This window comes from Saimiri boliviensis, chromosome 8, assembly GCF_048565385.1.
Source record: "Saimiri boliviensis isolate mSaiBol1 chromosome 8, mSaiBol1.pri, whole genome shotgun sequence".
Lineage (NCBI taxonomy): Eukaryota > Metazoa > Chordata > Mammalia > Primates > Cebidae > Saimiri > Saimiri boliviensis.
Window position 1 is genome coordinate 10,474,153 of NC_133456.1, and position 24,412 is coordinate 10,498,564.

Here is a 24,412-nt window from a genome sequence, read left to right on the forward strand (position 1 = left end):
ATATTTAAATGATGTGGAAGACATACCTTAACAATTTCTTCCCCACTGACATGCCGTAGCCGCCCTAGTACATCCATGATCCGGTCTGGGAAGGCCTTCCACTTCAGCAGAGCTAGGAGGTCCACTAGAAAGCAAGTCCAAAAGATCATGAACCCTGGCTACTCTTTTTTTCTTTTTTTGAAACAGAGTCTCACTCTGTTGCCACGGCTGGAGTGCAGCTGTGTAACCTCGGCTCACTGCAACTTCATTCTCCCAAATTCACATGATTCTCTTGATTCAGCCTCTTGAGTAGCTGGGATTATAGACATGCACCATCATGTCCAGCTAATTTTTTGTATTTTTAGTAGGGATGGTGTTTCACCATGTTGGCCAGGCTGGTTTCAAACTCCTGACCTCAAGTGGTCCGCCCACTTCAGCCTCCCAAAGTGCTGGGATTACAGGCACGAGCCACTGCACCTCGCCTAACCCTGGCTATTCTGAGGTCAAGCAAGGACCAGACTCTCCCAGTCAAGGACAGGTGGAATCTGGAGGGACAGAATTAGCTGCAAGCATCAACACAGACTGAGATCAAGGCCAAAGACACATCTATGATGTGTACTGTGAAGCTACTAAAACCATGGGAAACCTTGCAGGCTGCTGTTGCTGAGTGATTCCTTCAACTTCAAATGAAAAGAAGCCTATTATTATGGCATGAAAAAGGAATGATTTCTGCCTCTCTTCACATGCACTAGTAATGTGGAGTGAACAACGGAGGAAGGTGGAGGGCACCACCCTGCAGGCATTATCACCTACCATTCTGCGTGAGTTTGGTAGAGGAGAGCTGAGTGGAGATGAAGAAAGATTCTTTGGTGCTGCGCTGGAAGATGAGGCTAGAAGGGATATTAGGACAGCCATTGTAGTCCTCTTTGCAGCAGGGCAGGCCGAGGTACAGAGCATGGTTATTAAATGTGCTATTCTCATCACACTGTAGGCAAAAATGGAGAAAAAAATGTCCCCTGAGCCATGCAACATGCAAAAACCAGGTCCTAGGGAATTTCTGGGCTGATATTTGCTTTCATCTTCCTAAGCTGAATGTTGGGCTTCAGGTCCTCTTGGAGGAGTGCTTTCTATTCAGAAACTCCCTAGAACAGCTCATGTGCCTTTTAAACAGAATATGGTGGGGCAATGTGGTTGCCACCTGATGTGCAAGTAATCTTGGGTGGCAGGTATGCTGTGACAGCTGACAGTACTATGATGTCAAATAGCAGGTCTAAGAATATACTAAACAAGACCACAATGGCAATGAGGGGCTGGTAATGGATTTCCATCCAGTAAATGAGAGGCAGAAAACAAATAACTTGTTGGCATTACTTGTGGGAGGAAGGCCACTGCTCTTAGAAGACCTGTCCACAGATGTCCCAATGTCACCCACCAGTGCACTTCCCTGGGTCCTTTGGCCTGCCCAGTGAAAACCACCTAACTGAGAACCATGTGAGAGAGTGGCCTCAGTGGGGGTGAGGGGTGGAGATGAAAGAGAGTCAGGCCTCATACCTTGTACACATAAAGCTCGTGAATATCATCTGAGAGGGTGGTGCCATCGTCACGCATCAGGGGTGAGAATGCAAAGCCAAAGAGTTTCTTTTCCCCTTTGTCCTTTGCTGCAATCAGAGCCAAATATTAGTGGTTTTTTGCCTTCCACTCTGCTTCACTGAAATTCTCCTTGTGCTTATCACCTATGCTCTTTTGACCCTCACCTCTTTCATTAACTAGGTGGAAACCTGACTGCAGGAATGATAAGAAATGTACCGAAATGAGTGTCTATTCATACTCACAGCATATAGGCTACCTAGACCCAAAAAGAAACTAAATTGCTGGTCTTGATGACCAGGGTCTCTTTAATAAGCAGTTTAATCATGGTACAGAGGGATATTCAAAGAAGAATGACAATGGATAATAATCTTAGACACTAGGAAGGGCCAATACAAGACCCTGTGGTTTTGAATCACTGCTTTTACAGTCCCCAAAATAGCGTCTGGTGACATCCCATATCTGAATATCTGTTCATTCCCAACTCATTTTCTTGCCCAAATAATAAGAATCCACTTAATTCTGTTCTAGAGAGGCGAGAGTTATATTAATATTCTCAAGGGAATGTGGGGAAAGTGTAACTTACTAGAACAATGTCTGAACTCGAAGCGCAGGTGGGAGCCCCGGAACCGGTCAATGGGGATGGGCAATTTGATAATTTCTCCCCAGCGAGGACTATTACTGTGGTAGAGGACAAAAGAGTGGTAGGAACTCCTATTTGGCTCTCCTGAACCTAAGCTGATGCAATCCTGGAAAAAAGAAACAAAATAAGAGGTCATCTTCCTGGTAGGAATGTCTGGATTTCTGTGTCACTAGGACACTTTTCTTTATCCTGTTTAAAGGTCTCATTTTTGCACTAAGCAAAATCTATGAGATGAGAAAATGCATTTTACTTAAATTCAATACTTTTGAAGTAGTTATGTAGATGGTATATGAAATCAGCAGTCACGATTCTCCTTGTTTTCTTTGGGGTGAAAGTAACTACATGTACTCCTCAACAAAATGGGAGAGAAGCAGGGTGGTGCATTAATTCACTAAGGAAGGCTCTTCATTCTCACTAAGAAGAGAAACAACAAGCTGCATGAGAGAAGTCAACTGTATGTGTCATTTTACCAGATCAGAAAAAAAATTAAATTACGAAGTGGAGAGGCCTGTTTTCTAATTATCCTGAGTCCTACCCTTGGACTGGCATTTTAGGTCACTCCTGGCTGACTTTCTTTGGATACAAACAAGTTAGGCCAGATTTAACTTAACCCATCTCCCAAATATGAAGATGCAGTCTCAGTACCACCCATTCCCTTGTCTGGACAACAGGAAGCTTTGGGCCACATACTCAGGAGTAGGTACCAGTCCACACAGGGTTGATGTGATCAGCTGACCATTCTCCTGTCACTGGTGCTCTCCTTGCAAACAGTGAACAGACTTAGGTTCTTGAGTTTTTTAAACGGCACACAAATCATTGTTTCTACTATTATTTCAACATTCTCCCTCTATTTCTATCCTGATTTGGGAAATCATTTTGACTAATTTTACCTTTTTCTGTCAAATGGGAATGATCATTCCTGTTCTATCTCACAGGGTGGCAGCCAACACACAGAAGCAAAGTTTGCACAACACTGACTTGCCTTCTACCAAGTGGGAGGCAAATGATGCCGTGTTATTCACCGCAGACTTTACCATGACATGACTGAAGAGAAAACTCACGTGCAACAGGAAAACAGCACTCTAAGTCTTCACTTTCAGTGGAGAATAACAAGTATCAGAGGATACTTGTACTACATTGCCTTTAATTTTCCAGGGCCTGAGTCTACTCTTCTTTGTCCTATAACTTGGTACCAGGAAGTGACTGTCTAAGCTCCACCCTTGACCAAAGTGTAAATATAACTTTCTGTATTAGCTCAAGGAATAAAAAGGCAGAATGGGACCTAACAAGTTACCAAAAGTAGGCAGCTCTATGCTAGGTGGAATGGCAGGAGAGGCAACATGTAGGACAGAACTAGAGGGAATAGGTCTAAAATGGAGCAAGAGGGATTCAGGTCAGATACTAGGATAAATTTCTGCAATGGCTGTACAACACTGGAAGTCATTATCAAAGCACACTTTAGGGTCTTCTAAAGAAAGAAAAAGGCAAAGAAAAAGACATATGGGGTGATTTTAATCCTATTTGAAGAGAATGGTCCTCTGGATAAAGTCCACAGAGAATTATCATAGGATTATCCTCCATCCCAATTGACTGACTGGCAAACCTTACCTTTAAGATTTCTCCATCTGCATAAAGCACATACATGGTCACTTCAATATTCTTTTGTACACTCTTTCCTCCTCTCTCGAAATCTCCCTTCTCCAGGGTTAGGTACAGGTCATTGCGGATATCACCTGTGGGGAAAGAAATGCCACATCCGTATGACTCCAGAAGCCATACCGCCCCATTTTCACAGAGAACTAGGCTAGCATCTGGATCTTCTGGGGTGGGTGGATGCTCAGGGCATTCCAAGCTTGGTTAATAATGATGGACATTTTACCAATATCACTGCAGCAGCACTCAGGTTGGTTAGTCATGTGTTCTCTAAGTCCGAATTCTAAAGATGTTCACCACACCCTGTCAAGGGTGGAGAATCTTTCAGATTGTAGACTCTCAGACTATTCAGTCTATCTCCCTCCAGGAGAATGGCTGTAATCTAAGCCTCCCAAAGAGGGAAGATTCTAGAATCAACAGGAATAACATTTTAACATGCCTATGTCTTAACTACTAATCCCTCTTCTTTTCCCTCAAGAAGGGTTTCTCTTTGATAGATTTATACTTTTTATATGCTTTCTTTTTGCAATCCCCATCCTTTCTGAGTCTGACTAGAGGATACACTACTTTTCCTTCCAAATATCTGGAGACTTTGTTCCAAATCTCATTCCCTGCTGGAGTGACAGGTAGAGGTCACTAGACTACCTGTCGCTTTTTCTTTTTTCTGTTTGCAAGTGTGCTGGGAGATCACTTTCCAGAAGCATAGGTAGTAAGGCAATGAGGCAACATGCTGTGCTCTTTTGCTTCCCTGTGCTCTGACTCCAGCCCATTTTGTCTATCTCTGTTGTTCAACACTAGGGAGGAGAAGCTCAAACTTCAAGTCTAAAATGACCCAAGTTACATCTGCCTTTTTAGGGTGATGGTTGAGGGGAGACAGTGTTGCCTGTTCATGTATAAGAGTGTATTTAGGCTGCTCTAAGTTCCGAAATCTTTAACATAACCAGTTTTATTCACATGAACAAAAGAAGGGCTTTTGACTTACAAAAAAAAAAAATAGTAAAAGCTGTGGGAGCAACAAACTTCAAAGGAAAAAAATGGCAAAGGAAAATAGGAAAGACCAAAGTGAAAATGTGTTAGCAGCCTAGAGAAACCAAATAAGAAATAATGAAACAACTTGCAAAACATGCCAGTTCAGAAACCAGGTATTTTTTCTACTTCAGTTCTTAGAAAAACTGGTACATTTAAATATGTTATTACTTGGAATCACAATGATAGAGGCAAGGTTTGCTTTTGGTTAGCATGTGGGCTTTCTGGTTTGGTCAGAAATAAATGACAATGCTCTCTTTTTTGCACTATCTCTCTAACAATGGAAACATCTGAGTTTCTCTCATGCATGAAACAGGAATAGACCAGGACTAGCACATATTTGAGGATTTCAGGGTCTTTGTGACTAGTCCTTCCATTATTCAGGTAATTTTCCTATCCCAGTTACAACATCTTGAAATCATCGTTATTTGGCTGCATAATGAAGGTTCTTAAAATACTATGGCTAAAGTGGGGAAGAAAAGTCATGACAAGCAATTAACTATTCCTCGAGAGCCCTGAGATCTTTTCCTAATGTGTGAAAGCCATCTTCTTTCCCAAACAAGCAACCTTGATGTTACCATGAAGGAAGAAGAAAATGTATCTTGAAAATCATATCAAAATGCCACTGTTGCATATGTGGGGTAGCCTGGAGGACCACATCTACACAGACCCTTGGGTTACGAAGTGCCGCTGCTTTGAATTCTAATGAGTCTAGAATCTTAGTCCACTTCCTTTGGATGTTGCTGCTTGGGGCCTCCTAGTGCACTATTTAGAGCGCTCAGGTGTACAGGGTAGGTTTGGGTGGGGAAGACAGGTAGAACAAAAAAGGAAGCTCAAATTTATCAGTTTGCTACTGTCAGGAAAGAGGCTGAATAAAGTCAGTCCTGAAAGTAAAATCCAAACTTAACTGAGAACTTTACTGTAGCTCTTTGCTATTTTTCTTCATTTTAACTTTCTCCTTTAAAGTCAGGTTATTGCTATTACAGTGGGATAAATCAGAGTTAGCTATACCTGAATTTTAAACAATTGAAACAGGCTTCTTAGAAAAGTCTTAATTGCATATTAGTTTTTCTATGGAATTTAAGTAATACTTAAATTTAAATTAGCACAAACTGAATAGTCTATAATTTTTAAATTAATTTTTAAATTTTTATTTTTATCTTTTTCTGAGTGAAATAGTTTAGAAAATTTTAATGCTTAATCTAAGAATAGGTGCTTGGCCACATGTTCTCACTCATAGGTGGGCGTTGAACAATGAGAGCACAGGGAGGGAAACATCACACACTGAAGTCTGTTGTGGGGTGGGGGACTAGGGGAGGGACAGCGGGAGGTGGGGAGGGATACCATTGGGAGAAATGCCTGATGTAGGTGACAGGGCATGGAGATAGCAAACCAACGTAACATGTGTGTAACTATAAACAGTCCTGCAAGATCTGCAAGTGTACCCCAGAACTTAAAGTATTAAAAAAAAAGAATATCTCAATCAAATAAATGGTTACAATTTTTGTTTAAAAAAGAAAAAAAAAAAGAATAGATGCTTGGTTTAAGTATCACCCTGGTTTGAACTCTCTGGAAGTCATTCTCAAAATAATCTATGTGGCTTTTAAAAGCAGTTACCTATTGGCTACTAGGAACATTATTGTAGGTTGTACAAACATTTTAATCTCTGTGCCTCTATATACAGGTTAACCAATATCATATCCTTCAAATGAAACATTTTCAAATTTTCCTAGTTTTATATGTATATAGAATACTAATAAAAAACTATGAGCTGAGCATGGTAGCTCATCCCTGTAATTCCTGCCTTGGATTATAAGGAGGCTGAGTGGGGAGACTGTTTGAGGCTAAGAGTTCTAGACTAGCTGGGCAACACAGTGAGGCTCTACAAAAAAAATTTTTTTTTTAAATTAGCTAAATATGGCAGTGTGCACCTATAGTCCTAGCTAGTCAGGAGGCTAAGGAGGGAGTCTCACTTGAGCCCAGGAGTTTGAGGCTGCAATGAGCTATGATCATGCCAGTGTACTTAAACCTAGCTGACAGAGTGAGACACTGTCTTTTAAAAATAAACAAATAAACAAATAAAATTAGACAGTATCTTGGAGATTATTAATGAAAGAATTTGATCTGTGTTGATTATACAGAGTATGCTCACAGTTTCTGGGCAGGGCATTTTTAAGGTAAAATGCCAGTTTCAAAATGGAAGGATTAAGCTATATATTCCTATAGTTTTCATTTTTTTAAAAAACAGAATGCCCTTGGTGGTCACCTAGCTGAGAAAATTTATCAACTCAAGTAATTGTACCCTCTGAGTTACAGACTGAAGTAGCTTATTTTCGTCAGGTCTTTAGCTGTTCTTTATTTGGAGAACAGACCTGCCTAGAGTATTCTAGAACTATTCTCAGCCAGGTTAGGTATTAGGTTATTGGGCTTATGGGTTGCAATTATGCAATTATGGTTTCAATTTCAAGAATGGCAATTTGTGAAAATTAATGTTGCTGAGAGGGAGAGGCTTCCTGTCAAAATCTCTCTGGGGGATCATTTCAATCAAGCTCTCCACTAATTCTCCTGGAACTAGATGAAAACATAAGCAGCAGCAAATGTGAAAAGCTCCAGGGATCTAATGACCCAGGCCTACCTGTCTGCCTGCCTTACAGATAGCCTTCCATGGTTCCCCGGCTCTTCAGCTGTCTCTACTGCATGTTACAAGTTCATAAAACCTACCAGTCGGATCATGCCTTTGGGTTAAGGCTCTGTTTCCGAGAGGCTCCTGTAAACTTTGGCACCAACTTCCAGGAAATATTATCAGGAGAGAGAGGCATGAGGACAGGCACATTACAATGAAGATGAGAAAGAGAAAGCTGGAGCAGTGGTTTCGGATGTTAGTTTGCAGACCACTGCCTGGCTGGTTGTATTCCAACCACTTGGGGAACTTGTTGAAAACAGATTTCTAGCATTCACACCTTGAGATTCCAGTGGGTCTTGTGTACATCTGTTTTTTTAAAAATCACCAAGTGATTCTGATGTTCTTCATTGTTTAACACTAGGAGGTCTGCTGGGAGAACACTGATGGAGTTTGGCTAGGGGTGGGGGAGTGGGCAGCTCTTAGGCAGCATGGAAGAGTGCTGAGAGGGCGAGTCTCTTCTGCAAGAAATAGGAGAAGGTATTTCTGAGGGTAGCCCTGATGATGGGTCTCCTTTTTAGGAAGGAAGGACCTTGGGCAGCCCTGACTCCCTTGGTTAAGTGCCATCTGCTTCCTAAGGTTGGCAGAGCACCTCACAGCATCAATAATGCCTTACATTGAGTGCTTAGTGATTGGGTGACATCCAGCAGAGTTTCTTGAATGAAGTGGAATGATTTGAGTTTTTTCCTTATAAAAGGCCTCAGAATAAAATATCTGCTCCTTTCAGTCTCACAGGATCTGTTGGTACAGCTGCACTCAGGAAACTGGGTACTTAAGTTTCTAGAAGTTAACAAACCTTTTCTGTAAAAGACTAAATAATAAATATTTTAGGTTCTGTGGGCTACATATGTGTCTGGCAGGTATTCTTTCTTTTCACAACACTTTTAAGATGTAAAAAAAATTCTTGGCTAGCCAGAAGTACAAAAATAGACTTGGCTGAATTTGGCCCATAGGATATAGTTTACTGATACCTGGCTTGGATGTTTATGTGTGAAGAACAGCTGCACTACACTGCAACTGCACATCAGAAATACAGATTCCTGTGTGCCTAAACAGCTACTGGGACAAAGCAAGGTAATGAACCTGAGGCTATCTTATTATGACAGGGATTGGCCTGAATACTCTGAGGTCCTTATGGTGTGTGTGGTCTTAAGAGTAAATAGTGCTACTCAGCCACCAGAAATCTTAGGGGGATAGATTAGGGAGCACTGTGACAGACCGGTCTGACCCTCTGAAGACCTGCATACTAGTGACTCTGGAGAAAGACAGTTCATGATGTGTTTGCAAGTTTCTTTTGAGAGCAATCTCAGAGGTCTCCCAACCTCTGAAGTCCAGCCAGGAATCAGAACATTTGTTAGCAAGAGAATCTCAAGCACTACTTGGAATTTGGGGCCTAATGTTTCATTAGTGGTAGATATGTGGAATTCCATCCCAGCAGAAATAATCTGGGAAGGCCCAAACAAGTTTGGCCAGTCAAAATCTGACTTGGCTTCTTTATTATATTCACATTCCTTTTGTATAAATTACTCACACTTCTTATGAGGAGGCTCTGGGTTCAAGTATAAAAATATATATATATATATATATTTTTTTTTGAGATAAAGAGTCTCGCTCTGTTGTCCAGGCTTGTAGTGCAGTGGTGCAATCTTGGCTCACTGCAACTTCTGCCTCCTGGGTTTTAAGTGATTCTCCAGCCTCAGCCTGCCAAATGGCTGGGACTACATGCACCCCACCCCCCCACGCCGAACTAATTTTTTGTATTTTTAGTAGAGATGGAGTTTCACTATGTTGGCCAGGCTGGTCTAGAACTCCTGACCTCAGGTAATCTGCCTCCCAAAGTGCTGGGATTACACATGTGAGCCACTGTGCCCTGCCCAATAATACTTAATACTATAGGATTTATACCCTGTCTACTTCTAGACAGGATTAAGAGGCTTCTACAGATATGCTTTTTCTTCCTCTCCTTTTTTTTTTTGAGACACAGTCTCACTCTGTTGTCCAGGCTGTAGTATAGTGGTGCAATCTTGGCTCATTACAACCTCCACCTCCCGGGTTAAAGCTATTCTCCTGCCTCAGCCTCCTGAGTAGCTGGGATTACTGGCACCTGCCACCACACCTGGCTAAATTTGTATTTTTAGTAGAGACGGGGTTTCACTATGTTGGCTAGGATGACCTCAGTGATCTGTCTGCCTCGGCCTCCCAAAGTGCTGCGATTACAGGCATGAGCCACCATGCCTGGCCTCTTCCATAAGATCATGTAAGATGAGAACTGACTTTCTTTCAGTACAATTGGAATGAGGCCAAGCCTATCTCTTGGAAGAAGAGAAGGAAGTCTCCTAACAGTATACATGGAAAAGTAGAGATGTTAGCTACCATTCAACCTGGATGGTTTTAGGTATGTGACCAATGGAGAAGTTCTTATTTTCTTGAGGAAGAGACCAAAAGAAAAAAAAAAAAAAGACTCTTGAGAGTTCTTTAGAGTACCCAAAAAAGGATTCTTTCTTTTTCTCATCATGTCTTTGGTGTCTTACTTCTGGTTTCTACTGCAACAAAGTCAGTGATGCTCTTTGCTCTAACAGAATGAGAGGTATGGGCATAGTGTGACATCACTATATATAGTTTTTCCTTTCTTGGGTCAGGGAGGTGATGATCTTCCAATCTCTTTTGGGACTAATTGTGATTATTCTGAAACTATCCCTTAGATACAATGCCATAGCCTCATCTGACACTCAGATTGACCAGTGCTGTTAACCCACTTGTGGTAAATAATGTCATTACTCCCCTTGAGGAAAGATTTTTTCCAAAAACTATGTTTCTGTTTGTTTGTCTTTTCATGAGAAGTGTGCCCCAAGAAAGCCAAAAAGAGAAGCTTTCTGCCTTTCTGATTCCTTGTGGCTTGAAGTAAGCATGATTCCTTTTTTTTTCAATGAATGTAACTGATCAGTCTCATAAAACATCTTTTCTTGTATCTATACACCTTAAGCTTGTTAAGATTTTCTAAACATTCCAATATGTCCCAAGTTTCTTCAGATCTTAAGTGAATACTCAAAGTAATACACAGTGTTATTGATGGGCTGGTAGCTTTTCTTTTTATGTCTTATCAGTTACCCAAGGAGGTGAGGCTGATGAGGATTATTAATATGTACATGATACCCCACCCCAGTATTGCAACATTCCATGAAACAAATGAAGATGAGAACAAAGCAGGCAATAAGCAGACAGAACACACAAAAGAGAACTTACACCCAACTATCTTCATCTCTGCATCAGAAAGAAAGAGGCGAAAATGAAGGAACAGCACAGAGAAAAACAAGAACAATTAAGACAAACAGGAAAAGAAAGAAACATCACTTGAAGGCCAGTGATGAAACATGCACATTTTTTGTCAGGAGTCAAAGAAAAGGACAGAGCACAAGGGCAAGAGTTAGAGGGTCCTCTAAAAGGATGCTATGCCTGCATAGCTGTCTTCTAATAGATATGTTCAGGGCAATCCAGAGGGAAGCAGTAATTGAGAAAAGGGAATCAAGAAGGGGAAAAACATCCATAAGCAGAGAACTTTCTAGGACATGGTTCTCAAAGGGGGTTCCAGACCAGCAGCATCACCATCACTTAAAAGCTTGTGAGAGATGCAAATTGCTGGGTCCAACTACAATCCTACTGAATTAGAAACTCTTGGGGTGGGCCAGAAATCTGTGTTTTATTAGGCCTTGCCAGTGATTCTGAAGCACACTAAGGTTAGAGAACCACTGCTTTAGGAAAAACCTTAGTCATCTGTTAGAACAACATAATAAATCATAGATGGGCTTCTGATGACAAGACAGAAGACCATTTAATATGAAATTTGGCTCATATCACCTACAGTCAATGATAACTTTAGAAATTCAAGGCTTAGAAAACAGGTTAAACCATTGTACTACCCAAAGAACCATGACAAAATCCTTTATTTCCACTGACTACAGGGTACAGACTTTCCAGGAAAGCAAAGAAAGAAAGCCATAGCAGGTGGTGGCACATCTCTGCTGGTTTAGACATGGTCTGAAGAAGGGTACAGTCCCTCTTGAGCAAGAGGTTTTTTGTTTTGTTTTGTTTTGTTTTTGTTTTTGAGACAGAGTCTGCTCTGTCACACAGGCTGGAGTGCAGTGGTGCGATCTTGGCTCACTGCAACTTCCACCTCCCGGGTTCAGGCAATTCTCATGTATCAGCCTCCCGAATATCTGGGACTACAGATGCATGCCACCATGCCCAGTTAATTTTTGTATTTTTTTAGAGATGGGGTCTCACCATACTGGCCAGGCTGGACTTGAAAGTCTGGCCTCAGGTGATCTGCCTGCCTTGGCTTTCCAAAGTGCTGGGATTACAGGCGTGAGCCACCATGCCCAGCCGGGTGAGAGGTTTTATTTTATTTTATTTTATTTTTTGAGACAGGGTCTCTCTCTGTCACCCAGGCTGGAGGGCAGTGGTGCCATCTTGGCAAACTGCAACCTCCACCTCTCAGGTTCAAGCGATTCTCCTGCCTCAGTCTCCTGAGTAGCTGGGATTACAGGTGTGCACCACTGTACCCAGCTAATTTTTGTGCTTTTAATAGAGATGGGGTTTCACCATGTTGGGCAGGCTGGTCTCGAATTCCTGACCTCAAGTGATCTGCCTGCCTTGGCCACCCAAAGCGCTGGGATTACAGGCATGAGCCACTGCACCTGACCTGAGCTGCTAGAGGTTTTAAATCATTCCTTTCAGGTTATACTCTTTGGCTAATGGCTTTCTTTAAAGTTTTATCATAGTTAATTCTGACACAGGAGTCACAGGAAACAATGTTAACATCAATTTGTTTACCTAACACTTGTCCTTGATTTTCTTGCCCATCTTCTTAAAAAATAAAAATCTAGGAAAAAACTAAAAATGTGCCATAGAGTTATTTTAGCTTTTGTACTTTACTAAAATGAGTTTAGAAGGAAAAAGTATCCACAAAAATATGGTGATCAACTAACAAATGTTCAGTTTAAAAAAAAAAAGGCTAAATTTCCCATATTTATTTGTTCTTCTATAATCTAAGATGGCATTTCCTGGGTTGGCTCCCAGAACACCAGCAATGTCACTGTTGCCTCTTGCTCATTATCATGGGTTATGAGCAGAACTCATGTGCAGTCATGGCCTCAGTTACGGCAGAGCAGAATATCTCATGCTCACAGCGTCCCTATGTTATGTATGTACACGTTCATGGAAAGCAATGGTAGAATGTCAAAAAGACCTTTTTAGAAATTGCATGTCAGTTACTGGTGTGGCTAGAGCCTGTCTGAAGTCTCCCTTACAGCTCTGCCACTATGCTTTGACAAGGACCTATCTGGGCCACCCTGACCAAAAAATAAAAATAAAAAATAACAAAATAAAATGACCTTTCCATATGAGTGTTTGATAGTTTCTGCCAAATGCTGGATAGTTTTAAAATAAGGATCACAGTTTATGAATACTTCTAATTTTTCAGTTTACTTTATCACATGTATCACACTGCCATGGTCACAGTTACTGACATTTCTTTCCTTGTTATTTCTCCACATGTTCATGGGTCAAGAAGATGAAGTTGCAATTTCTTGTAACTTGGTTACACCAGCACTGAGAGCTGAGGGACTGCTGCAACTCAAGTAGCCTAGCTGCAGGTAGAGGTGTGGCCAGGGTTTGAGAAAGACTTCCCAAAGGGCTTCTTAACACAGTCACTGTTTCCCAAGATAGGTAATGTAAAACATTCCTGTAAATGTTTTTAAACCACAATGTAAAACATTCCTGCATACTTTTCCTGTTGCTCCAATAGGACCTGCAGGTACAGTCCTATCACTTTGCCCAGGGACTGAAAACCTATTCTGACAGTATACTGGGGCATATTTAGGGGGAATGCCAGTTGCTAACCACCCACAACCCTGAGAGTGGCCATCGGTGCAAAAGCTCTTTCCTCAGGAAGAGAAAGGGTAGAAGAGGGGGCAGATTGTGCAAAAGGACTGCTCTGCCTATGAATCAGTCCTTACTTTCAGCTATAGTACGTAATACTTCAAAAGCAGGCTCAGAGCCCCAGCCTGGGCCTGCCAGGAATGCCCATATTTCTGCCTTGTGGGGAAAATCATGAGATAGTCCCTTAGCTGACCACAGGAGGGAAAATGCTTAACCTCAGCTTGCTTCTCCATTGCTTGAAATTGCATATTTCCACAGTCATGTCCAGCTGTGTGCCAATGATATGAAGAGATGCAGAGTACCCTAAAAAGATTTTTTTCCACAGATGAGGTTTCGATAATGTAACTTAAAATCAAATTTTGCTGAAATACATTTCTGATTGAAGCTTGTTCCTTTCTAGTCTCTGACCACTTGGTTTTTATCTAATGAGTATGTGAAGACTATCAGGAAGGTAATAACCAAATATTAGAAAAGTTCTTAAGAGATAGGAAGTACTTTAAGTATATCTTTTGGAATATACTCCACCACATGAGCCTAGATATCTAATTTTTAAAAGATTACCAGGTCAATTTTGGTAACAATTTATTCTTTTTTAATTTTGGTAACTTTTTTTTTTTTTTTTTTTTTTTTTTCATAATCAAGAAGCCTGACTATGCTTGGGCTCTTTTCCTAATTACAAGCCCAGAAAGAGCTAAGAAGCATGTCATAACAGGAAGGTAGAAGCATCCTGTGGTGGTCATTACCTCTACAACAGCTTTCATAAGCATGAAGTCTCCCTAGCATTTAGAGAAAAATATAATTGATCTACTATCTTATGTTTCCCATCCAAAAGGCTCTCCTGTGTACCTGAGTAGAAAAGGAAGGCTGTACATAGCAGCTTGCTCTGCATTTATATATACACCTCCCATATACTTGGAGGCTTTGTTCTCTGTGGAGAGAGAATGAAGGTGACAGAAAATAAATCTGGGCATAGCCTGGAAAGTTGGAAGGCAACTGGAACCCATCACATAGACCTCTATGCCCAGGCTACCCAAACCTTTGTGTATGTGCTGGCAAATGATTTCAACGAGAGGATTTAGTGAACCACCTTGAAGAACTCCAAATAAGTGATATTTAAAGTGATCATCATCAGTTCAGTCTAGCCTGGCCTGGCCTGGCCATTAACAACAAAAGCAAATAAGCTTTTAATAAGAGCATTAAAATTCAACTGAGGCCAGGCACAGTGGCTCAAGCCTGCAATCCCAGCACTTTGGGAGGCTGAGGTCAGGAGTTCAAGACCAGTATGCCAGTACTGGGTCACCTGAGGTCAGGAGTTCAAGACCAGCCTGGCCAAAGTGGTGAAACCCTATCTCTACAAAATTACAAAAATTAGCCAGGTATGGTGGTATAAACATGTAGTCCCAGCTACTTGGGAGGCTGAGGCAGGAGAATCACTTGAACCTAGGGGATGGAGTTTGTAGTGAGCCAAGATCATGCCACTGCACTCCACTATGGGCAACAGAGTGAGACTCTGTCTCAAAACAAACAAACAGATGAGATGGATCTCCTGAATACAGCACACTGATGTGTCTTGACTCTATCCAATTTGCCAGTCTGTGTCTTTTGACTGGGGCATTTAGCCAGTTTACATTTAAGGTTAGTATTGTTATCTGTGAATTTGATCCTGCCATTTTGATGCTAGCTGGTTGTTTTGCCCATTAGTTGATAACAGTTTCTTCATAGTGTTGATGGTCTTTACAATTTGGTATGTTTTTGCAGTGGCTGGTACTGGTTTTCTTTCCATGTTTAGTGCTTCCTTCAGGAGCTCTTGTAAGGCAGGCCTGGTGGTGACAAAATCTCTCAGCATTTGCTTGTCTGTAAAGGATTTTATTTCTCCTCTGCTTACGAAGCTTAGTTTGACTGGATATGAAATTCTGGGTTGAAAATTTTTTTCTTTTTCATGACGGAGTCTCACTCTACTGCCCAGGCTGGACTGCTGTGGCATGATCTCAGCTAACTGCAACCTCCACTTCCTGGGTTCAAGTGATTCTCCTGCTTCAGCCTCCTGAGTAGCTGGAGATTACAGGCATGTGCCACCACACCAGCTATTTTTTTGTATTTTTAGTAGAGATGGTGTTTCACTATGTTGGCTAGGGTGATCTTGATCTCCTGACCTCATGATCTGCCCGCCTCAGTCTCCCAAAGTGCTGGGATTATAGGCATGAGCCACCGCACCCAGCCGAAAATTTTTTTCTTTAAGGATGTCGAATATTGACCCCCTTCTGGCTTGTAGGATTTCTGCTGAGAGATCTGCTGTGTCTGATGGGGTTCCCTTTGTGGGTATCCCAACCTGTCTCTCTGGCTGCCCTTAGCATTTTTTCCTTCATTTCAACTCTGCTGAATCTGATGATTACGTGTCTTGTGGTTGCTCTTCTTGAGGAATATCTTTGTGGTGTTCTCTGTATTTCCTGAATTTGAATGTTGGCCTGCCTTGCTAGGTTGGGAAAATTCTCCTGGATGATATCCTGAAGAGTATTTACCAGCTTGGTTCCATTCTCCCCATTGCTTTCAGGTACAGCGATCAAATGTAGATTTGGTATTTTCACATAGTCCCATGTATCTTGGAGGCTTTGTTCATTTCTTTTCACTTTTTTCTCTCATCTTGCCTTCTCATTTTATTTCATTGAGATGATCTTTAATCTCTGCTATCCTTTCTTTTGCTTGATTGATTCAGCTATTAAAACTTGTGTATGATTCACGAAGTTCTCGTGCGGTGTTTTTCAGCTCCATCAAGTTGTTTATCTTCTTATCTACACTGGTTATTCTAGCTAGCATTTCATCTAAACTTTTTTTCAAGGTTCTTAGCTTCCTTGCATTGGGTTAGAACATGCTCCTTTAGCTCAGAGAAGTTTGTTATTACCCACCTTCTAAAGCCTGCTTCTGTTAATTTGTCAAACTCATTCTCCATCCAGTTTTGTTTCCTTGCTGGTGAGGAGTTGTAATCCCTTGGACAAGAAGAGGCATTCTGATTTTTGGAGATTTCAGCCTTTTTGCGCTGGTTTCTTCCTGTCTTTGTGGATTTATCTACCTTTGGTCTTTGAAGCTGGTGACCTTTGGATGGGGTCTCTGAGTGGATGTCCTTTCTGTTGATGTTGAAACTATTTCTTTCTGTTTGTTAGTTTTCCTTCTAACAGTCAGGCTGCTGCAGGTTGGTTGGAGTTTGCTGGAGGTCCACTCCAGACCCTGCTTGCCTGGGAATCACCAGTGGGGGCTGCAGAATAGCAAAGATTGCTGCCTGTCCCTTCCTCTGGTAGCTTCGTCCCAGAAGGGTACCTGCCAGGTGTCTGTCAGCCTCTACTGGGAGGTGTCTGTCAGCCTCTACTGGGAGATGTCTCCCAGTCAGGATACATGGGGGTCAGGGAGCCACTTGAGGAGGCAGTCTGTCCCTTACCAGAGCTTGAGCGCTAACAAACAAAAAACTCAACTGAGAGGGCAGGTCCACTCATCCTAGAATCTATCCAGACAATCAGACATTTGCCTTTTCTAATCTCCTTCTCCTTATTTGCATCTTCTCTGGTTATCAGACCACCTACCATCCATCTGAACCATGCCTCTACCCCTTCTTCACTCCCAATAGTTCCCTTGGCTCTGATGCCCCATTTGGATTCACTTTTCCAGCCCTACCCACATCTACCTAATTAGGAAACATGAACCTGATATTGACCTACTGGGACCACAGTTGAGGGTCAATGCATTCCCAATTTATGCCCTGGCTCTCCACTGGGCCTTAGGTGAAATGGAGAAGCTTTTGGCCAGGTAGTACTATATTCACAATGTCTAATTTATACCATTTGTCTGATCTACTTTTCTGATACATAAAAATGGAAATGTATCTGCTATTCCTACACAAATGGGATTCACTGATACTATATCAAAATACATATATTTTGATATATTCTTTCCCTTAAGCAGGAAGTTGTTGTGAGATATTTATCTTCTAAGAAATGTGATGGAAGAATAGAGTATAAAAATCTCTCCATGAAGGTTTCCATATTCACTCCTACCATCTAGCCTTCATAGGAGAGACAACAAAGCCTCTCTGCTGGATTGTCATGTTGAACTGGTAAATGTAATATAGGGGCTTCTAGAAAAGAACAAATGCCTATAAGAGCCAAAGAACCATTGGTTTCAGACTGCAGTAAGCAGCCTGACTTGGGATGTGGAAGATTTTAAAAGCTGTAGGTCTCCTCCATAACACAGTTCACCTCCTGCTCAGGAGAGGAACACTAGAGTCCATCCTAACCCATTTTCCTTCCCAGCCCCAAGCAGTTCTGCATACCTGGCATAATAACATCAGGAAATCCCAATTTTCTTGTAATTGCCAATCCCCTATTAAATATCATGGGATTTTCTCTCCGAATCTGTTCCATGTCTCCACGAAGAAGCTGCAGAGATATGATAAGACCTGCAAAAACAAAAACATTTTCTTAGAACCACAGTTCTACCCTGTTACATAGTACTAGAGAAGATACAGTCATATTTTCCATAGGAAAACGTGCCAAGGGAGGGAAGGAAGAAAAAAGAAGTGCCAAGTTCAGCAAATATCTTCAGAAAAATCTTGATGCAGAAAGCATAAGTTATTTTGAAGAAATATTTTGGAAAGCTCAAGGAATTTAAGTCAAAGTGACCCTAATAACCCAGAGAACTAGTCTATTAAAGACAGACTGAAGTCTGGGAGATTGTGTTGTCTCTCCCTCTGTTCCCCAGCATCCAACTCAGGTCCAGCTGGCTCTTTGGTGAATACTGAATGAGAGGGTTGAACTACATAATTTGTATATTTAAGAATCCAGAGAAATCTATAGACTAGAAACAAACATGGCCAAAGAAGACCTTCAGTCAGGGCATCCTACATATGAAAGATGAGCAAGGTAAGATGTGCTGTGTTTTATGCTAGGAGTATGCCAAAGTGTGCCAAGTAACTTTCTGGTTCAACTTTGCACTGGTTTGCAACAGAGGAGACACTCTGCAAAGAAAAGAGTGTGCTTTGTGGGACTAGCTAAGCCTTAAAGACTCCATGAGGATTTCAGATCCTTCACATATCTTCAATCGAAACTTGGGAGTATTTGTAATAACCCCTCAGGTGAGCTGCTTTCTGGCTCACTACTTATGCCCTTGGAGTTTTGCACAAAGTTAGAATATCCTGAAATTTCCCCCTCCACACTACTTTCCTGAGGGTTCCCACTGTAGCTACTGGCTAGAAGGCTCTAACAGTCAAGCCTCTGTGGAATTAGGAAGTGTTACCTCTATAACTGTGAATGGGTTTAGCTGTTAACAGGATGAATAACTTAGATGCGAATCTATGAGTTGACAGGAGGCATCCTCAATGGTCTATAAACTTGTAGCAGATGAACAATTATAGAAACGAGGGAATAAGGTGTTATGATAATAAGTACAATTAAAAGAGTAGCAGCTGGAAGGGAAACAGTAGCAAGAATTGTAAAATAAGAATGGTCTAGGAATAGGAAGGCAGGAGGGAATGGAGAAGTAGACAAAGACAGAAGTCAGAAGAATTACAGATATTTTATCTGGCAAGTAAAAGTATGCCAGTACCAGGAATATGTACTCTCAGAGCTGCGCCAAAGGAGGAAATACGGTTCTAATACAGCCTGGACAGAACCTCAAAATTAACTCATTGCTTCTGCTGAACTCATGCTTCCCAAGAAATCTTGGTATCTTAAGTGTCATTAAGACCAGGATCACAGTGCCCTGAAAAGGCAAACATAGGGTATTCCAGTTGGCATTCTGGTTAGATAATCAGTGTTTGGGATTTCAACCACTCTAAGTAATTATTTTATAGCCTAATCACTGGTGGACTAAACTGCAATTAGTTTATGAACCTGAAAAGCTGGGGGCCAGAACCAAAACCACAATAATCTTTGTAGAGAACAGCTTGGGATATATCTGCTCTCACTTCATAACCCTAACTTACTCATCTTTGTTGTCTTTACGTAGCTAACAGAAATCCACTGACTTAGGAGACAGCCTAGCATGAAGCAAATAGGATGAAAGTCTCTATAATTTGAGGGGGTTGTGGTTGGTGGGCAAAAGCAAAAAAAAAAATCAGTAAGTATACTCTAACCATTCTGCATTGGCAAAGATTGATTTAAGTACCCACTGACCGCCTTTAGTCTATGCATTTTCTGAGCAACCAAAATGGCCTACAGATGCAAAGTGATACTCATGAAGATGTTGACTAAAGGTGCTGAGAGAGTCACAGTTAGTTTTTGAGCTACCCAAAGGGATCCTAAATAGCTGCTCTCTACCTCTAAACATAACAAATAAGAGAAAAACTTCAAGTTTATGCAAGAGATCAAATGAAAAGGCATGCAAAGAATAAAATAAATCACCAATGGAGGCTATAAAAACCATCTCCTTCTGTAGGGTTGGGATCCTGGAACTTCTGGATTTCCATTCTAGTTCTGAAACTCTGGGATTGAAGCACATACCAAATAATGCTAAGGCATGGTTCTAAGCACAAGAGAGCCTTCACGAATAGTTCAGAAAAGTGACCCACTTGCTCACCCAGTATGCAACCAGTCCCTTGGCAACACTTGATGTTCTACATGCCTATCATCTCAATGGAGCCCTTAAATCAAAGAATTTGAAAGTAACAAAGTATATGCAATTTCTGTTAATCTGGTCCTGCTGATTACCTGACACAAGAAAACCATTTTCTTACTGAACCTCTTATCAGATTAAAGAGTGACCCATAAAAAAGTAACTGGACAAATTAAGGCCTATGTAAAATACTGTAAGCACCAACTTGACTCTGTTCTTGTGCCCCACCTCCCCTACACTTCCTTGTGGAAATTCTGGATGAGGATTAATTATATAAATTAATGGCAGCCTAAGATGTAGAAATAAACTGTAGTTAACAGTCATTTAAAAATAAACAGAAAACTAGTAAGTCAACTGCTTTATCTTCACTTGTCCTTAATGCTCTTCATGCTACTACTGGAACTGTTAAAAGTTCAGTTTGTAGCTACATATCTAAGAGACCAACAATGGAAATGAGCCACATCTACTAAAGTTAACATAAAAGAGTTACTGCTGGATGACACATTTACTCTCAGCACTCAAACCCAACGTAGCAATTGCTTCTGCATTTTTAAATTATGTGACTTGAAGGAAAAGCACTAGTGACTTCTGAAACAGAACTGCAAGGCAATGAACTGCTCACGATATTTAACAAAGATGGGTAAAAGCTTATAGCAAAGTAAACTAATTTTTAATAAAGATGTGGCCGGGTGTGGTGGCTCACGCCTGTAATCCCAGCACTTTGGAAGGCCGAGGCGGGTGGATCAGTTGAGGTCAGGAGTTCGAAACCAGCCTGTCTAACATGGTGAAACCCTGTCGCTACTAAAAATACAAAATTAGCCAGGCATGGTGGTGCATGCCTGTAATTTCAGCTACTTGGAAGGCTGAGGCAGGAGAATCGCTTGAACCTGGGAGGCAGAGGTTGTAGTGAGCCAAGATCGTGCCACTGCACTCCAGTCTGGGCAACAAGAGCAAAACTCCATCTCAAAAATAAATAAATAAAGATGTATCTTTAATTAAGCAGACTAATAACTACCTGAAATATTCCTTGAGCAATCTATAAAATTCTCTAACACGAAGAACCCAGAGTCCAGCAGTAGAAAACCCATGCTCAGAAGCTTGGCAACTGAGTAGCAAGGCCAAGGCCTGGAGTCTGGAGACCGGGTTCTACCCTTGTTTAGTCACTAAGTCTTTTCGCTGAGCTTCAGTCTCCTTATTTATTTAATGAGGGTATTGAAACAGGCAATTTCCAAGGTCTCAATCAGCTTCTAACAAACTTCAAAAAGAAGTAGCCTATTCCTCATACTGACTTTTCCACAACTACACAGAGACCCATCCTAACTGAGGCTTTCTGAAGTCTGTGGTGCCTTGCAGAGAGGTCTTTCTAACACTGTTTAGATGGCAAGTGTCTGTGAGTTCTAGACAAAAATCAGACACGGAATAGGGCACAGTTCCTGCTTGCTCTGGGGAACAAGACAAAACTAATCATCTTAACCTGGTGAGGCAATGGTAGAAACTGCTCTTTCATGAATTGGTACTACCATCTCTCTTTTTAAATATTCTCTATATGTTTTAATTATATTATGCCCCAAGAACATGTGTCAAGGGTACCTCTTTATAAATTAAATAATAAAGCAAAGTACATAACAAATATTGATGTGAGTGGTAGTTTCCCAAATTGCTAGTAACTTTCCTGTATTTTCAAAACAAAATTTTATTTGTCTCTTGATTTAGCCTAGATTTAGTGCACTGCATGGAACTACATGGCATCCAGGCACATGTATAAGGGAAAACTGTCATTTAAAAATAGTGAGAGGCTCTCAGATCTCCCTTAAACCCCCACTAGAGTTTTAGAGGAATCAAGTTGTTACTGTTAAAGGTCTCAATCGTGGCAGCCTCTGTTGTGGATCTCCTCTAAGGATCTTCCTAGTTGAGTATCTGCTCACCCCAACAGAGAAAAAACAAAGTTCTCTACAACATGTACTATTCTTTAGAAACTGCTTGCCTCTCAATGACTTAATGCTGTCACTTAAAGACAACTTATAATTTCCAACAAGGTCTATGAAAGTTAAAACAAAGAGGATTACGTAAAAGAGGTTATAAAATGATTTAGTGGTAAAAACCGTCAGGAGTAACACGGTTCTGTGTACATTAGATAGCTATCTGTAAGGGTCTATAAAGGCATATAGGCTTTTAAATAATGCTTCTAATTTAATCAAGCATTAATGTTTAACTTAGAAAACAATTCAATATGTAGAACTGGACTGAGATTTATAGAAATTATTTAAACAAAGTTGTTGAAGAAAGGAAGGGAAAAGGTAAAGGAGAAGTTTAGCTAAGATAACGCTTCTTTGAAATAAAGATTTTCCATTCTAATTTCAGAATGACTGATACTGGTGACATAATGAGAATCACTGATTCTCATTATGATCAGTCTTTCAGGAATAAAAAGAGAAGTGTGTGATGTCTGTATCTATGTAGATATCTATCTATATACATATAGAGGTATTTATATGGCTGAGTATAATCTTTTTTTAGGCAAACATAGACTTTTTTTTTTGTTACATTACAATGCAACAAACCTTGCAACACTTTTGCTCGCTCTGGATTTGAAATGGAACTCAAGTTACCTATCATAGAATGTGGAACCCATCATAGAAAAAACAGAAAATGTATTTTGGTCAGTAGATATTAGGGAAAGCCTCAAATTATTACAAAAATAATTAGTAGGAAATGCCTGGGCAGAAGCATAAATGTCCGTAGGGAATACAGCAGCCAATCTGCACCAACCATCTGAAGTGCTGTATGATTAGCAACTACAAATGCAACACAAAATGTTCTAGCCAGAGAGGTACCTCACCATGGCTGGCGCTGGGGGCAGAGTACTTGGCACTGGACTTTCGGATGATGTTCTCGTGGATCTGGGACCACTCACTCTCGTTGTTGCAGCTGTAACAGAAGGACAGGTGTTATGGCACTCAAGTATTTTAAACACATGGTCTGATATTACAATGTGTAACACTTAAGTTCAAAGGGAAAAGGATCCCTCACTTTCCTACAGAAATAGTGTTATATTTTACTAAATTAAACAAGGCTCATTTCCTATTAAGCAGAAAAGACATACTTGGACAAAGGGTAGAAACTCTAAAATGAATTTCTACATATTTTAATTGGCAAAATTCTTCCTCTCAGAAGTAGCACTATCCCACATGAAAAGTTGTTTTTTCTCTAGCACCACACTGCACACGTGTGCACCCACATATACAAAGACCACGAAGGAAAGTTCCTGACAGAGGAAAAACATTTCCTCCCAACAAGTACTACTGTTTTACAACTGCCATAGCATTGGCTTTTTACTGTCATACAACTGTCATTATTATTGGCCCCAAAGGAAAGCCCTGCTAAGCTAAGGGCCATGTAGATACCATTTGTATTTAGCTGTGTTTTAACCGACCGAGTTAAGAAGAAAAGCATGGGAAAGCAGTGGGCTTGATTTACCATGAAGTCTTCTGTGGTCAGGGGGAAGGAGGGCTTAGCAGAGAAAGCTGATGCCTAAATGTGTAAGAATAAATTTCCTACCTACGAATAAAGCTCCTTCCTAGGAACTACGGGATGGAGACAAAAGAATGGAGAGAGAACAGTGCACTTCTGTTAAATTAAAGTCTTCCTTCTAAAGGTCAATTCCTGGAGAACTGCAACCACATAACCATTTGGAACACAGTTTAGGGACAGAGACTACGAATTCCTTATCCTAGTACAGATACCTTGACAAAACAATTGAAAAAAGATGAGGGTAATCTCTTGAAAATTCCATTTGACACTCAGGGAGTCCCCACAGTCCTGGTTCTACCCCCTCCCCTGTTGGTTAGGAAGGTATAAATCTACCTGTTCCACAAAACAGGACCCATGCAAAAATGAACAGCCCATGGAACTTTCCGTGTGTTACTCAGAAGTGTCCAGTTCAGCATGGCTACTTCGAGGAGGAGACCCCAATAAGTTACAGAATATGCCATTCAATAGTAAGAAGCATTTCAGATCTCTAAATAAAAGGGTTGGAATAGAGTCTACTCAAAGATTAGGGGGGTCAGTTACTAGCTTAATTAATTCTGTTAATTAATTACCCAGTCAGTGACATTTTGGATTCCTTAGCCATACAAATATGCCTCATTTACTCAGAGCTGTTGTGATGAATTGTTAAAGGAAGTTCTCCCAGTTCAGGGCTCTAAGAATAACTTTCTGCCTATAGAATTCCTTCTAAACAAGGAAAAAGGGAAGAGTAACCTTTAAAACAATCACTTGTGATTTAACAACTCAGCAGGAAATTAAAAGCC

At 40.9% G+C, this 24,412-nt stretch overlaps 1 protein-coding gene across 8 annotated transcripts in view; it reads right to left on the bottom strand.

Annotated features, from left to right (window-relative positions):
- Positions 1 to 24,412, bottom strand: part of DOCK3 (dedicator of cytokinesis 3) — a 656,527-nt gene that overhangs the window by 126,219 nt on the left and 505,896 nt on the right. For all 8 annotated transcript variants that reach the window (XM_074403778.1, XM_074403777.1, XM_074403779.1 and 5 more), the window contains exons 13-19: positions 22,942 to 23,030; positions 17,824 to 17,949; positions 3,818 to 3,942; positions 2,153 to 2,315; positions 1,531 to 1,637; positions 793 to 964; positions 27 to 124 (exon numbers count right to left, since the gene is read on the bottom strand). In XM_074403778.1, coding sequence (XP_074259879.1) covers positions 27 to 124; positions 793 to 964; positions 1,531 to 1,637; positions 2,153 to 2,315; positions 3,818 to 3,942; positions 17,824 to 17,949; positions 22,942 to 23,030 — 880 coding nt within the window. The remainder of the gene's footprint in view (positions 1 to 26; positions 125 to 792; positions 965 to 1,530; positions 1,638 to 2,152; positions 2,316 to 3,817; positions 3,943 to 17,823; positions 17,950 to 22,941; positions 23,031 to 24,412) is intronic.